Source organism: Erigeron canadensis, chromosome 6 (assembly GCF_010389155.1).
Source record: "Erigeron canadensis isolate Cc75 chromosome 6, C_canadensis_v1, whole genome shotgun sequence".
Taxonomy (NCBI): Eukaryota; Viridiplantae; Streptophyta; class Magnoliopsida; order Asterales; family Asteraceae; genus Erigeron; species Erigeron canadensis.
The window spans coordinates 2512270-2528984 of NC_057766.1; the positions used below are offsets into that span (position 1 = coordinate 2512270).

At 32.0% G+C, this 16715-nt stretch overlaps 1 protein-coding gene across 1 annotated transcript; it reads left to right on the forward strand.

The window, feature by feature from the left end:
- Positions 1–7765: 7765 nt before the first annotated feature.
- LOC122605749 (3-ketoacyl-CoA synthase 19-like) lies at positions 7766–9378 on the forward strand. Its single transcript, XM_043778705.1, has one exon. The coding sequence runs from the start codon at positions 7803–7805 to the stop codon at positions 9177–9179; it is 1377 nt and encodes a 458-aa protein (XP_043634640.1). The 5' UTR covers positions 7766–7802; the 3' UTR covers positions 9180–9378.
- The last annotated feature ends 7337 nt before the right edge of the window (positions 9379–16715 follow it).

Genomic DNA, 16715 nt, shown 5'->3' on the forward strand with positions numbered 1-16715 from the left:
GGTCAACAAATGTATAAAATATACAAGTAATCTTGAATTAAGTTAGGATGAATGTATGAGATTCTAGATACATAGTTTTGGTGTGTGGTGAGTTTTAAATTATACTAATACTTAAAAAATAGTACTTAAAATATAGAATTTTATACACACTACAGGGTTGCTACGATCACCTTTGGCCTCCGTGTAGCTCTGCCATCTTTTTTGTTGTATATACTTTATGAGAAATCAGTAAGAAAAAAAATAGCTCGAGACAACGCCTGAATATAACCTAGTACTAGACAAATTAATAAAAGAAAATTTCACTTTACTTACTCCTTACATACCCTGCTATAGTGTGTATGGCCAATACACTTAAGCATGGAAAAAAAAAAGATTTCTATTTCTTTTGCTTTGGTAATTTGGTCATCACATTAAAAAGGACAACATCTCTTTTATTATATATATATATATATATGGGGATGAGAATATAAGTTGTCAGGTATTTAAGCTTAACTGTGGAACACTCACATATTGTTTTTTTAATCCATAAAAATCATGGGGCCCATGCATTTATTCATTAAACAAAAAATAATATAATATTAGTATGTGAGAGGTTCCACATCTAAGCTTAGGTGTCGGACAACCTTTTATTCCCTTTTCCGATACATACATACATATATATATATATAGACTTTCTTTATATATATATAAAACTAAGTTTAAGTGTGGAACATAAGAAATATATATATATAACTACTATTCCTTCCGTCTCATTAAAAATGTCCAATTTTGTTTTGTCAAACTCTTTTTTTTTTATCTTTGACCATAAATATCTTTTATTGCATTATATAATATTTGATGAAAGTTATACTCAATGAAAACATATCGAAACCTCTTTCAACTCATATAACTTTCATCAAATATTATACATTATAAACAAAAATATTTAGGGTCAAAGATGAGAGACAAAAACTTTAAAAATTTAAAAGTGAACAATTTTTTATGGGACGAAGGAAGTATATATCTTTAGTACTATTATTATACGATGATTATTATTAGTTTTTGCTACTAAATCTGACAAAAGGCACCAGCTATACCTTCATCCATGTTTTTATATATTTTATAGGCTATAAATGGACAATCGCCTATTTTTTTTCCTACTTGAACAACTCAAACCAATAGAAGTGGACCACTATTTTGACACTTTCTTTATGTGCCATATTGAAAGACTTGTACATAATTTTATCATTCAAAAAATAGACGGTATAATATCAAATATCTACCAATAAACTAAACAAGATTAAGGATTTTTTAATATAACACATGACACGTTTTTAAACGACATGTGTTATATAGTTATCTTAAATCTAAGAGTTAATTATTGAAATGATACTTAATATTTACGTCATATTACTGATTTCATACATTTTCTTTTGAAATTACGCTAATCATACCTAACGTATGCAAATGTCCACTCGGACCATACTGGAGGCTAACGCCGTCACGTGGCTGTTAACCCCCCCCCCCCCCCCCCACGTGACTTGCACGTGAGGGGTAAAAATGTAATGTCGTGTTTTTTAATTACTTAAATGGTACCTAACGTTTGCACGATATTGCTTGTTTCATACCTAATGTTTCTTAATTATTTAAAATTAGTCGTACCCGCCAGTATTTTCAGTAATACCGATAATACCAGAAATTTTTCCACACCAGTATGACTAAAATACCAGTTTTTAAGAAATTGACTTAAAACGAAATTCACCTTTCAAAAAAAAAATATAAAAAAATTAATAACTAAACATTAGGTACCATTTAAGTAATTAAGAAACGTTTGGTATGAAACCGGCAATATCGTGCAAACGTTAGGTACCATTTAAGTAATTAAGAAACGCGATATTACATCTTTACCCCTCACGTGCAAGTGGGGGGTTTTTAACGGTCACGTGATGGTGTTAGTTTTCAGTATGGTACAAGTGAAAATTTGCATACGTTGGGTATGAGCAACGTAATTTCAAAAGGAAAGGTATGTACTAGTAATATGACGCAAACATTAGATACCATTTCAGTAATTAACTCTAAATCTAATCTAATTTCCTAATTTATAGTTCCTTAAAATTACGAGATATATTATTTAATGTGATCTCTTATTGATCTCCTAATATAATACTTATTGTTTTTCAATATAAACACATCATCTATACTCTTTATTAAAAAAATTAAACCATCTGTTGAAAGTTACAGGGGGAAAATGTCAGAATTGTCTCCATAAAACAAAAACATTATTAGTCCCTCAACCTTTAAAATAACTATACTAACCATTATATTAATTAAATTTACATAATAGCCCACACTACTCGTCGTCACCACCGTCAGTTGCCACCGCCGCCCGTCACCATCGCATTATGGCCACCGCCACTGCATTTGCGCGGGTTTTAAATAAGGTCAATACTATTTGCTTTATACACCTTTTGTATATATTTTACACATTCTCAAAGTATTTCATGCGATCATAAATACCAATAATATTTGTTATTCTCCTGTGTTGCATTCGATGTTATTTCTTGGTTATTATAACTTTAGTTGCAATTTATATTATTTTTTTAGTTTTCTTTACATATGAATATATGTATAACATTTTAACTTTGTTTTCAGTAGCTTCTCATTTATTGTTTTTTATGAATGTTTTTTTTTTTATGTTCATTATTTTTTTTACTATCTTACATTACTTTCTTTAATAAAAGAACTTGATGTAGACAGTAAAAAGGTTAAAAAAACCTAAATGGTTAGTAAAAAAAAAAAGTAAACATGAATGGTCTTAGAAGGGATGGTATTGGTCCCTCTCCTTGGTGGAACAGTTCAACACTCGCCAGAGAATATTTTTATTTTTTGGACTTTTAAAGTTACAGTTTCACCCTTTTAAAATTTACATATATAACTTCCAGCTCTTATATTTGTGTTTGTTGATATATTAGTTTACCTTTTTTTTTTTTTTTTTTTTTTCTGTTTTGCTTTTTAATTTCATTAAGATGCTTTATGTTCTATATTTGGTTTTGCTTTTTGCTTTTTGAATTTATATTTATTATTTTTACTTATTTTATAGTTGTGGTATTGCCTCTATATATAATTATGTATCTGGTTATATTTAATTTTGTGTGTTATGATAAGGCTATGTTTTATGTGTTTTTTTGAGAATACATGCATATAGTATTCTTTTTGCAGACAGCAAAGACGTACAACCATTATAATTTCAGCTCTGCAACGCAGGGCTTTGAGCCCCCTTGTTATAAGATAAGATGAATCATCCAAATTACGACAATTATCCATAATTATAAATTACATACATATATTGACTTCACTAATAAGGATATAAGGTAAACTATGATATTTTCATCAAACGTAGCATCTATTTTTTTAATTGCTTTCAGTTAATACTTTTTTCATATATTGTATTTATTCTCCAATGGCCACACGTCATTTTGTTGTAACTTGTAACCAGTCAACGACGTCATTTAGATTAAATTATCTTACAGTGAAGATCCCTTCAAGTCATTTAGATTAAGTTATCTTACAGTGAAGATCCCTTCAAATTACTCTTAACTTGAGGGTAATCTTCTCTAAAGCTTTGTGTGTAACAACTTTGAAATGGTCTTTGGTAAGTTTTGAAATGAATATGTTGTTGTCGGTGGCATAAATTGCTTGATTCTTAGTAAATACATCAACAATGGTTATTGATTTATTGCTATATTATAAAACGTGTCAAAACATAATAAAAATATTAAGTTAAAATACAAATAAAGAACTTTAATATGTCATACCAAAATTATATGATGTTTTAAACACGTAAATATTACTTTTATTTTAAAAATAAACAATTTTTTTTGGATATCTATATACCCCTATAAAGATTATAGTGTATATGTTGAAAGTTAAAAAAATTTGGGACATGAGATATTATACCTATTTTTTTTTTTTAACAACCATTTAATAATTAGTAGCTAGCATTCGAGAGAACATAGTCACAATCAATTCACACACACCAAGATACCAAATATACTCCTCCAATCTAAACTCCTTCTGCACACACATGCTCTCTCTCTATTTCTCCCCTCTCTTTCTTTCTCCCCTCTCTCTCTTTCTCTCTCCAACAACCCTCTTTCTTTCTCCCCTCTCTCTCTTTCTCTCTCCAACCCCCCCCCCCCTTGTTTGTCATTTGTTCAACAATAAATGAATGAGGAGATTCATGGATCTTCAATCTTTTGTGTAGACATTACAGGTCAGCAACAACCCGTCAATGGTATTTGATGCAACGCGTGAGTATTATGTTAGTATTAGGGACGGATCTAGCATGGGGGCAATGTGGGCAACTGCCCCCACTCTAATTTTGGTAAAATGGAGATTTTTTTTACAAATTTATTTGGAATTTTAATGTTTGAAATCTGAAAGTTGTGGCCGGAAATTTTTTGCCGTTGAGAAATGGAGAAGATAGACAAAGTAAAAGAGATGATGTTGATTTATTTACAATTAACCACTATTGTTTTATTATGTTTACACTTTTTCCCCTTAAATTGATAGTATATGTATATCTGGTTTTGGAACTCTAAATCAAAATATTTGATTTATCTTATCATAGTTTATACAATATGTTTTGGTAAAATCCAAATCATAACTATCTTAATCAAACATTCAAATCTTTTATTTTACTCTATAAAGATTATTTATCGGATATTAATCATTATATGAACATAAACTTCTAAACAAATATATGCAATGAACTTCTCACTCTTAAAATGTATATGAAAAAATGATAGTATACACGTTTAACAATCTTTATCTATTGTACTATCATGATATTAGTTTGAGTAGTGAATTAGTGGTTATCGACTTCAATGTCATATTGGTTTTGAAATATTATTAATATTATTAAATTCATATTAGTTTGTGGGTTCATTTAGCTACAATTTCATTTTTGTTTCTAAAGAACTAGCTTTGGAGTAAAGATTTGCTAGGTTGACTATTAGGCACTCTAAAATATTGGTGGGTTATGGATTTACAAGTTTAATAAGTGCATCTTTTGACGAACTTGGTCTCACCATCAAATACAGGTCGTACAACTAAGTATGACATACAACTTCAATATTTGTTCCCGCATAAAAACAATTCTGGTTCTATCGCTGGTTAGTATTATTTTATATGTATGTTTATTGTAGAAAGTTGGTCATTTATTGATAAGCTATTATTTGTATGAAATTATAAACATTATGAAACAACATATGATGTATTTACAATGGTATTATGTTTGGTTCACTAATAATTGCAAAAGATATTTATAACTTGATGAGTACACGTTGACATATCAACATAGTGTACAAGTAAGCCACTGTATCTAACATTTAAATTATCATCATACATGCTCGGTTTTCCGTAGAGCTTAGACACAATTTAAGCCAATGAATATCGGCATGTGTCTTAAACATTATAGTGAGTTAATACTCTTATCTTTATATCATATTAGAAGGGTACCGCGCAATGTGTTAGAGGTGATGGCGGTGAGTGGTGGCGGCGGGAAGTAACAACGAGGGCGGTGTGGTTGTCAATGTAAAAGTAATTGATGTCAAACTAAATACTCTACTTCTTTCAAGGGTTAAAGGATGTAGGTTGTAAATAATTTCATTACGACTATTATAGATACATTAGATAAAAATATATAAACAAGTGAATAAAAAATAGAGGTAGTTTGGCTAGATAAGGCTTAAATACTTTGGAGATATTATGGGTAGTTGTAGGTGTGAATTGAAAATGTCTTGAATGTTAAGCATAGTTTTACTTTTTTAAAAACAAAAAGTTTGAAAGAAAAAAAATAGTTTGTTTTATAAAAGTAGTAAAGATAGTTCATAATTTTCAATACTAGTATATAAGTATAATAAACTTTCAAATAATAAAGGATATAACTAAATACTCCTTATTTGAATGTATTTTATATTCATAATAATAAACATGAATTTAGAACTAGCGTATTTGTTTTAAACCGTATACCACCAAATGTGCATATAGCATGTTTAGAGGTGTACGAGCAAAATCTGGTGGTATACGTTTCATTTACTTTTTTTTTTCTCTTTTTCGGAAGAGTCTTCTTTTGAGGATTCTTTTCATATGAAATATTAGAATAATAGTATTTTACAAATGAGGTTGTGAGTAAACACATAACAAGACAACATGACGTCGGGTGAAATTGTAAATTTTGGGTCCAATGGACCATGTCGTACGTTTCTCCAGAAGCTAGTAAAAATGCTTGTACGGGAAATTGGTGGCTTTTAAATGCTGAATATTCATTGAGCCTTCATTCTAGTCAAGATCCTATTAGCAAATTTTGTTAAAGCTAATTAAAGACTCGAGTATGAAAAAAGAGAATCACCACAATGACGGAGCCCAGTAAAAGAGTCTACACTGATCCACCACTTAAGCATCATTAGAGTAAAACACTTTATATTGATTACGAGAAAACCTTTAACCTTTATACATCTTTATCCAGATAATATCATTTGTCTGTTTAAAGTATTGTTTAAATGCAGTTGAGAATAAAGGTGACAAGTCACATAAAACGTGACTTTATTCACATACTTTATTTTATGCAAGTTAAGGAATTAAATGCATTCCTTAAATGCCATCAACCACATTTGTATGACATTATACACATTATCATGAACATTGCTTATAAATAAGAGACATCTCACATGCTTACAAAGAATCGGATATCTTAAGTTCGGATATCTAAGACTTCGGATATTCAAGTTTTAAGATTAAATCGGATCAAATTACAGGTTCGGAGAATATCCTAGTGGTTCCTCCGTGTATGAAAACTTAACAGAACCGCGGTTAGAAAATGTCAAAAAGAAGTTTCTTTTTTATGTTTTGAAATGTTAAATACCTTTTATTGATAAAAAAAAAGTTGAATAACTTAAATTTAAAAATCAACAAACTTGGATACCTTTTTATGCAATTTACCCTTTAAAGTTATACTAACTTTATAAGTAAAGTTCAACTAATTTCAAGTTTGGTATTAAAATCAAAAGTTAAGATTTAAAATTGATTTTTAAATGTTAACTTTTGATTTCAATCCAAAAGTTAACGATCATCCAACTTTACCTCTAAAATTAATAAATACAATTTTAAAGGATCCTTATCCCTACATAATAAAATGCATTTCTTATTCTTATTAGTATTACATACTACTCGTAATTACAATGGGTGTCACTTACCATTAGATAGTGAGCTGACGTTCAATTCGAAACACGCTTTTATAAATAAAATAAAGGGATAAGGACCTCAGAATGTAATGAACTATGCACAAATGTTTATGTTATGTAATGAACTATTTGGATGTTTATTCTATGTATTGAACTTTCAAATCCAGGTTATTGGATGTATCATACCAATCAAAAACTTACAAGTGACAGCTTATACGGTTGCCATATATACCCGGGTACATCCAATAACCAGGATTTGAAAGTTCATTACATACAATAAACACCCAAGTAATTCATTACACAACATAAACATTCGTGCATAGTTCATCCTCCTAGGCAAAGTTATATATACACTTTAAAAAAAAGAAAAAAAAAACAATAAGAAAGGTAAATGATGATTAAACTTTCTGTTTTTGTACTTGGAAAATTTTGGTGTGCGTAAAATAATACATACATAGTATTTGCAGTAATGCACGTAGGTACTCGATCACTTTCTATAAGTGGGCAATAGAAACAATATTTGACCAAGACAACATTTTAAACCCGCTCATTGCTCTCTAGCTAATTAGCATTATTTCAATGGAGTTTATAACATCCATGATGCTTCTGTTATCCTTCTTATATGCTACCCTTTTATCAGCAAAGTTGGTGATTCGAAGACGTCAGCAAACGTGCTATATGATCGATTATGAATGCTACAAGGGTGAAGAGGAAACAACAGTCAATGCTGAAACGTGTGCCAAGATTGCCTTGCGAAATAAGAATATTGATATTGAAGATCTCAGATTCTTATTAAAAGTCATGGTTAATTCGGGTCAAGGCGAAGAAACTTATGGCCCTAAAACCATCCTCTTAGGCAAAGAACCAAACCTCGTCGATTCTATATCAGAAATAGAGACGATATTCTTTAACACACTAGATTCTATATTTGCTAGGTCAAAAATTTCACCATCTAATGTTGATATATTAGTGGTGAATGTAGCTTTACTCTCAGTAGCACCTTCTTTAACATCTAGGATCATAAATCACTACAATATGCGTGAAGACATTAAGGCATTCAACCTGACAGCAATGGGCTGCAGTGCAAGTGTCATTGCTATCGATCTGGTTCAACATTTGTTCAAGACTCACAAAAAAAAAATAGCCATAGTGGTGAGCACAGCAACAATGAGTACTCATTACTACCATGGGACAGAAAGGTCTATGATGGCGACTAATTGCGCTTTTCGTGTAGGAGCTTGTTCTGTGCTTCTAACCAATGACCCGGATTGGAAAGACAAGGCAATTTTGAAGCTCAAGTGTTTAGTCCGGACCCATTTTGCAGCCAACGATGAAGCCTATAACTGCTGCATGCAACAAGAAGATTGTCAAGGATACGAAGGCATCCGCCTCAACAAGTCCCTCCCAAAAATCGCTGCTCAATCGTTGACAAAGAATCTATATACGCTTCTACCAAAAGTGCTTCCACTTAGGGAGATTATTCGTTATATAATCTTTAAATCCATGGATTCAAAGATCAACCTCAAAACTGGAATAGATCACTTTTGTATCCATCCAGGTGGAAGAGCTTTGATTGACAAAGTTGGTGAGAATCTAGGGCTAGACGAGTATGATCTTGAACCTAGTCGAATGGCCCTATATCGGTTTGGGCACACATCTGTTGGTGGCATTTGGTATGTTCTTGGATACATGGAGGCAAAAAAAAGGCTAAAGAAAGGGGACAAAATCTTGATGATTAGCGTCGGTGCAGGTGTCAAAGCCAACAGCTGTGTTTGGGAAGTCTGCAGAGACTTGAATGGAAGCAATGTCTGGTCTGACATGATTGAAAATTACCCACTCAACAAGGATGCAATAAACCCTTTTCTTGAGAAATTTGGATGGATCAATGATAAGAAATTTGGTATGACTTCTCTCACTATAGCCCATGTCCGCAATTTCCTGGACAATCGGCCATAATAAGAACCATCTTATATACCGAATCCTGCAAATGTTATTTCACCTTCGCTATATATTTCCAACGTACTATAATATTTTTACTACATTTTAGACTTGTGTGGACCTAATCACGTTCATTGTTCCATTATAATGATTTGTTTAGTGTATTTGTGAACACTCACCATGGTTTACTTTATGTATTAAAAATTGAAGTCTCATGTAACAGAATTCATTATCTATAAATAAATGATACTTATTTCAGTTAATTCTTATATCTTCGTGAATCAAATGATTAGGGATAACAAAGTGTATATTCGGAAGAAAATTGAAGTCAAAAAGTGTATTAAAATGTAATTAATGGTTATCATTGTAATAGCATATAGTTAACTAGCTAATATCAGTAAATTCTTGGTTCGTGGTTCATGATGCGTGCGGCAATCAAACCCCCTTGTCCGGCGTCGGTGTTTCTTTTGTTTACTTCCAATTCCTTTTTATTTCTTGTACTAGCGAATTTACCCGGGTTCAACCCGGGTATTTTAATTAAAATTATAAAATATAAAATATGCATGTAATTATTAATATATTATAAATCTATATGAAGATGATGAATTGAATAACATAATAATTATAAAAAAATTTCTTTGTTTGTAATAAAAGATTAGAAACTTTAAATAAGTATTTATTGAGCTATTTTTAATTAAAAATATAATAAATTATTTATGACATCATAATTAAAATAAAGACCCTTTAAAGAAAATGTAGACTTACCACATCATAATTATTCTAAAAATACTTTTGAAAGACAATTGTCTTTTATTTAGTATAGAGATGGTGTTTATATATAATTATATCTACCTATTATTATTATTATTATTATTATTATTATTATTATTATTAAATCATCACTAACATTAGAAATTAATAGGATATACAAGAAATTACTGAGAACCTGAGATACTATCTGGGTCCCACTCCTCTAGCTACAGCAAAACTAATCCTATTAAATATATGAGTAGCACGTTTTCTAATGTCTTGAGCCATGGAGAACTTTCGGATTCGCTTGACCAAAGTCACCGCATCATTCTCAAGTTCTCCGAAGAAAGAAAACGAGAAAGGGATAAAGACATATCCAATACCTGCACACTTAGCTTTATACTTATCTCGTTTACGGTGTGCAGCCTCAGTCACCGCACGACCAGGCACAAAGTCAACCATACCAGTTTGCGTCAAGGGCGATGAGCTTGTCAAGTCGACGCATACATCAAGGCCTCCATTCCACGATTATTATTATTATTATTATTATTATTATTTATTATTATTATTATTATTATTATTATTATTATTATTATTATTATTATTATTATTATTATTATAGAGATAGAAAGTTGTATATATGTGTTAAAAGAGATGACAAAGATGACATATTCTCCTTTTTTTTCCCATTTATTATACAATTTTATAATTTAAACCCTACATTATTAATAGTTTTAAAAAATGGTATTTTAGTTTGAAATTTTTGAACTTACATACGTTAACTTTTGATTATCAATGGTAGTGACTTTATTATTCTTAGATTACTCTGTTTTCATTATGATATATTTTTATTTGCATTTTTGAATAAAAAGTTAGTTAACAATAAATTAAGTAATAATTATAAATAATAATAAATTAATGAAAAAAAGTGGTGTTCTAAGTTCTGCTCCGTTTTGCATCCATATCGGCCTAAAAGTGATGAAATGATGAAAGTTGATGTGGCACTGGGATGACGTTCTGGATGGTTCTGGGTCCCTGAACCACACCTGATGCTCTAATACGTTATAAAAGACAAGTTTTGGTTCCGACAAATATAGAAAAAATAAAGCAGTCAAATAGCTTAACTGGAAGAATGTTCATTAATTCTTCACTCATTAAAGAAATAAACATTATCCCCAATTTTACCACTTGTGAGTATAGGGTTGAAATTTGCACCTCTAAACATTATTGAAAACGAGTAAGGTATACCTGATAAAAAACGGTCGTTAAGTGTGGCGCTACTTCTTACGTAACAGTTGCCAAGTGTGGTAGACCGAGTTGCTGCATTACGATATGAACAAACTTACGAGTTGTACATAGGGAAAAGACGAACAAATTCATGGGTTGTGCATAGTAAAATACACCTGCAACGCCACAATAATGTTACTTAAACAAAAGCAAACTATTTGACAAAAATGTTACTTAAACAAGCAAGAACTATGAATACTGAACCCAAAGTAACAAATTTGATCTTTGTACAATACATCAGTTTGTTACAGAATTAAAAGGAACAAAAGAACTACCTGGCAAGTTTTCAGTTGCACTAAAAACTCACATTTTAACCTGAACCCTTCTTTTCCTAACTACCTGGACCCATTGATCCTGTTGCCAACTTAACAAACCTGCCCATCTTTCCAATTCTATAAATACAATTTTTTCTCAAAGAAACTCTTTTTTGAATAAAGTTTATGCTATAAAAAGAGTGTTTGAAATCATCTTTTGTTGGAGGATGGCAAGTCAGCAGGGTGCAAACAACATGAGGCCACCTTCTCTGCAGCTAAAAGGCCAACATTAGGTGTTATTTGTATAAACTTCGAGCCAACCCAAAATGACCAGACTTTAATATATACACGTTACCCAACCCTCCCATTTTGCTATCTCATATGGTCATTGTACAGGGGACAAAAAAATTGTGACTTACTGTAAACATGCTTGTGACCTAACCAGCCCGCCCATTTTGCATTTCCAATTTCTAGCCCAATTCCCTTTATTCCCATGGTACCCTCAACAACCCAACAGCTAAAACCGGTTATAACATGGTCTAGATAAGTACACCAAACAGCACAAAAGCATCCAACATACTCAAAAGTCCTGATATGGAAGACATTAACATACATGATACGCTTAAGCAGCGACACCTTACCCTTCTTTCCTTGTAGCTTTTTCATGCATTACTCAAGCTTTTTCCCCTCCAAAATGTTACTGCTTTTTGAACAAAGTAGAGAGAGAAACATAGCATAAGAGATCATTACTATCATTATCATACTGTTTCTATAAATATATTGTGAACCAACACGGGAAGCAACAAAAAACTACTCATATTAACTATCTTGTTTTAACCCATGCAACCTGCTCCACCCACCAATTTGCAACCCTCATTAGCAAAAAGAAGGAAAAAAAAAGTGTGATAATGATGTATTGTAAAGGCTACTCACCCATTAGCTCTGCCACAGTGACCAGGCCAAGAAAAAAGGCAAGAATAATTTTCAGTGTATCATATTCAACTTACAGCTCAAAAGAAAGACCACAATGTCCAAAGGTGCAAAGCTATGCCAGCTGGTATTACATGTCAAATTCCACACGTAATCGCTTTCTGTCATCCTTCTAATGTCGTTTTAAGAAACAGTTGTCTTTTCTTTTGCTTTATGTATCAACCAACAAGGCAATAGTCCAGGTCCATCTAGAACATCTCAAACAATGCTCTGCTTAGGCATCCTAATATTGTGGATTGTAGGCTACAACGTAACATGGCAGAGTTTAAACACAAACAATTTCCCACAACATATTAGCAAGATAGAAAAATAGAGAGCATATCATACCTGTAGTGCATAAAATAAAAAGATGGTAAACATGATTCATACATGTTAAATTTATCTGGTAAGATTTCTATGACGAAACTATATCAATTAGCCCAAAATTAAGTAAAGACGGCAAAAATATACATCTCTTGCCTAGTTGCCTTACGGGATATACTATCTTACAGGATTTTATTTTCTTACCTTACGGGATACACTATCTTACAAGATTTTTTTTTCTTACGCTACTTAACAATATACAATATATAAAAACCTACTAAATAGAAGATTTTCAAATTGAACATCTAAATGACAAATTCAAACCCAAATATCTCTACTACATCATAAAGGACAATAAGAACAATGGTTAATACACAAATATGAAGCAAAGGAAACATATTGCACAGACATGAACTCTGTAATAAACCATCAAATAAACTTCTTTGGTGACTTTGTAAATGTGTTTGACAGTCTCTATGTCAAAAAGGTAGCGTATTGCTTAAGCAATACAACAGAGGCAAGGTTGATGATTCGAAGAGATCAGCAAACATGCTATATGATTGATTATGAATGCTACAAGGGCGAGAAGAAAACAAAACTCAATACTAAACGGTGTGCCAATATTACTTCGCGGAACAAGAATCTTCATATTGAAATTTTCAGATTCTTGTTTAAAGTCTTAGTTAATTCGGGTCAAGGTCAAGAAACTTATGACCCCAAAACAATCGTCTTAGGCAAAGAAGACCTAAAACTTGTCGATTCTTTATCAGAACTAGCGACAATATTCTTCAACACACTAGATTCTACATTTACTTGGTCAATAAATTTCACCATTTAAAATTGATATATTAGTGGTGAACGTAACTTTACTCTCAGTGGCACCTTTTCTAACATCTAGGATCATAAATCACTACAATATGCGTGAAGATATTAAGGCCTTCAACTTGACAGCAATGGGCTGCAACTTAATATCTTCACGCATATTGTAGTGATTTATGATCCAATATTGGGGAAAACTGATGTGTGTTACTAAGGTTGTACCTTCGAAGGCTCAAATATATCAATGAGATAAAGCATCACCTGGTATAACATTATTAAAAAAACGAAAATAACAAAACATAAATACTATACTTCTCTCGCAAAGTGAGCATGACAGCTAGAAAAGAGTTGAAGTAGAGATTAGACCAACGCTAAACATAACGATTAAATGTCAACAAAGTAATAGTACATAGTACATAATATTTATAATGATGTGAGATTCAACATAACTAATGTTAAAGCATTGATCTCACAGATAACAAAAGCATGAAGGCTAAAAGGGTGTTTACAAGGACGAAGGCTACAATATGCCAATGTTAACCCCTCGAATCTCGATAACTTTCCAAAACTTTGCTTGCATCTTTGTCCTCTATTGTTGGCGAAACAATCACTGCAATTTCAATTACCAAGCAAAAGTAGTGTTTCAACATAGGAACACACAAAAAAGTAATTGTGTAATCCATCGATTCCGGTGTAAGTGATGCTTTTTGATTCTGGTTCATAAATAGCAAGTGCACCGGGTGCAGAGGCCCAACTAACTTCGTCGTCATTTTCCACTTCCATTATGGGTGCACCACTCTTTCGGAATCCCAATGTTACTGGTACAACGGGCGGTGCATTAATGGTGTATAGCTTATTAAAGGATCTAGTACAGCCATGCCCAATCATCATCCACACATCACAAGTTACTCTGGTGAAGCTATCAAACTCGATAACAGCAAGAGACTCCCTTAGGTTAGATACCGACAGATACCCGCGCGGGGTTAAGTGCTAAACAATCAGGGAGGTTTACTTTAGTGAATTCTTCACTCGTCAAATCAAACGACATGATTAGTTTCCTATCTCCATCATCCCAATTAATCCTATTAACAACATCCCAGTAAATAAACCCGTCTACAACTGCTTGAGAATTTCTAAATCCAATCATTTTATGAGGAAGGTTGCTACTTAACGGACTTCTCCAAGTCCCTCCCGAACTTAACATAAATACCTCAACTTGGGTCCTAGCATTTACATCTTGTACTTCACTAAAAGACCGAACATACGTAATCTTGACAAGCTTAGGGTCAAGACCGCAAGGACAAACTCCAAAACCAACAATAGTCCTATAATACGGTTCGCATAACACATTGGGTAGTACAGTGGCAACAGTTTTCCTAACCGTAGGATTCCAGATAACAGCGGTACTCGTGTCACAATAGTACAAGCAAAACAAGCCATGACAACTACCGATAATTTCTGAATCAATTTTACTAAATTTTTTAACCGAATCGGGAACGAAAACACTGACCTTTTGATGTGGAAAAGTGTCCTCATCGACAACGGAAAGGTAATTTAACGGTTCTTCGCCGCAATCTTGTAACGTTCTTATGAGTAGGTGATGATGGGCGTGATCATTATGAGTTAGGCGGAGGGTGTGAGCGTTAACAAACTCTTTGCTATCGATCACCGACTTCCATGCTTTGGACACCGATCGGTACCGAGTCAACGATTTTGTATCTGGCATTCTCTGAATGATTTCCATTTGGATTTCAAATGGGATGTTGTCTGACATTTTTGGTCTTGTCTGAGTGTAACCCAAATCACTCTAGGGTTTCAGTATGATCTTTATGTGAGTGTGGTCGTGTTCTGTTCATTTTAACTTTTTACTTCTTACTAGTTGTAATTCATTTTAATTTAGCCCTTGAAAATTGGAAAATCTTTTGTAAAAAAAAAAAAAATTAATTTAGTTGGAAATTTCGTATCGCAATTCGATGGTTGAAGGTCTATCATACATTGTCTTAACCGAGTACGCGCTAGAGAGCTCCATCGAAATAGAAATGTCTCTTATAAATACCGGATGGGAGAAAACTCTTTACCAATCCGTCTGAAGGCACAACGATTAATAGGGTAAACCCCGTCTTCTCAGACTAACCTGAGAACAAATTTTTTTACTAATATTTGAGTACATGTATAGATAGTTATCGACTACAATACTTTTGACTCGACTCAGAATCTAATGTTTTATCTCGTGACTCAAAACATGACTTGAATCGTAAGATTCGAAATATTTAATAATGTATAATTATATATATAAGTTTTTATTGCAAAATATAGTATTATATTGATATATTATACTTCATCTTCTTTATCTATATTTCATTCATGTTATCATCACATTTTCTTCGAATAAAGTGAGATTTTCAAGCTTCAAAAGTTATTTAAGTCGAATGAGCCCAATTAAATTAAGTTTGTAATTTTAAATGATCTTATCCATTATCACAAATGAGATTTTTCAAACTCGGATTCAATTAATTAGAATAGTTTATTATGTTCAAAACTTTAAAATATAATTAAGTTAAAAAGGCGAATAAACATAAATGAGTATTCCTGGTCTTACTCCATCTTGGAGTTATCCTTGAGTTTTTTTTTTGTATAACCACCTGTAACAAGTGTTGTAATACTCGGCTACAACTCGAGCTCAAACTCAGAATCGGCTCCTTCATGAGTCGGGTTCGGCTGAATCGGACTAAAACTCAATCAACGGTTAAAACTCGGGTCAACTTTGGTCAGACTCAACCGAGTCGGTCAAACCTCGACCGACTCGGGTCAAATTTGGTCAATTTTATTTTTCTTCTTATAAAAAGCTTTTAATAAAATTGTAAATTAGTTTATGCTTATGTTTTCGGATAATTAAGTTTGAACTTTAAAGTATCATGCTAATATTTATAATATAATTACATTTAAATTTGAAGTTTATTATGTATAGTTTCAAAAAATTTTATTCTCTTATGTAGAAAAATAATTCGGGTTCTCTCGAGTCGCTGATACGATTTCAAGTTATGAGTACTCTAACACTGCCACTGTGCTTATAGTATACACTCTTATAGAGAATGTGTCCTAATTATGATAAAGGTGTTAAAAAACAGATTTATAATTTATAATTTTTTAA

Excerpts from the sequence above, each read along its gene's own strand:
- LOC122605749 (XM_043778705.1), top strand. The coding sequence starts at position 7,803 with ATGGAGTTTATAACATCCATGATGCTTCTGTTATCCTTCTTATATGCT.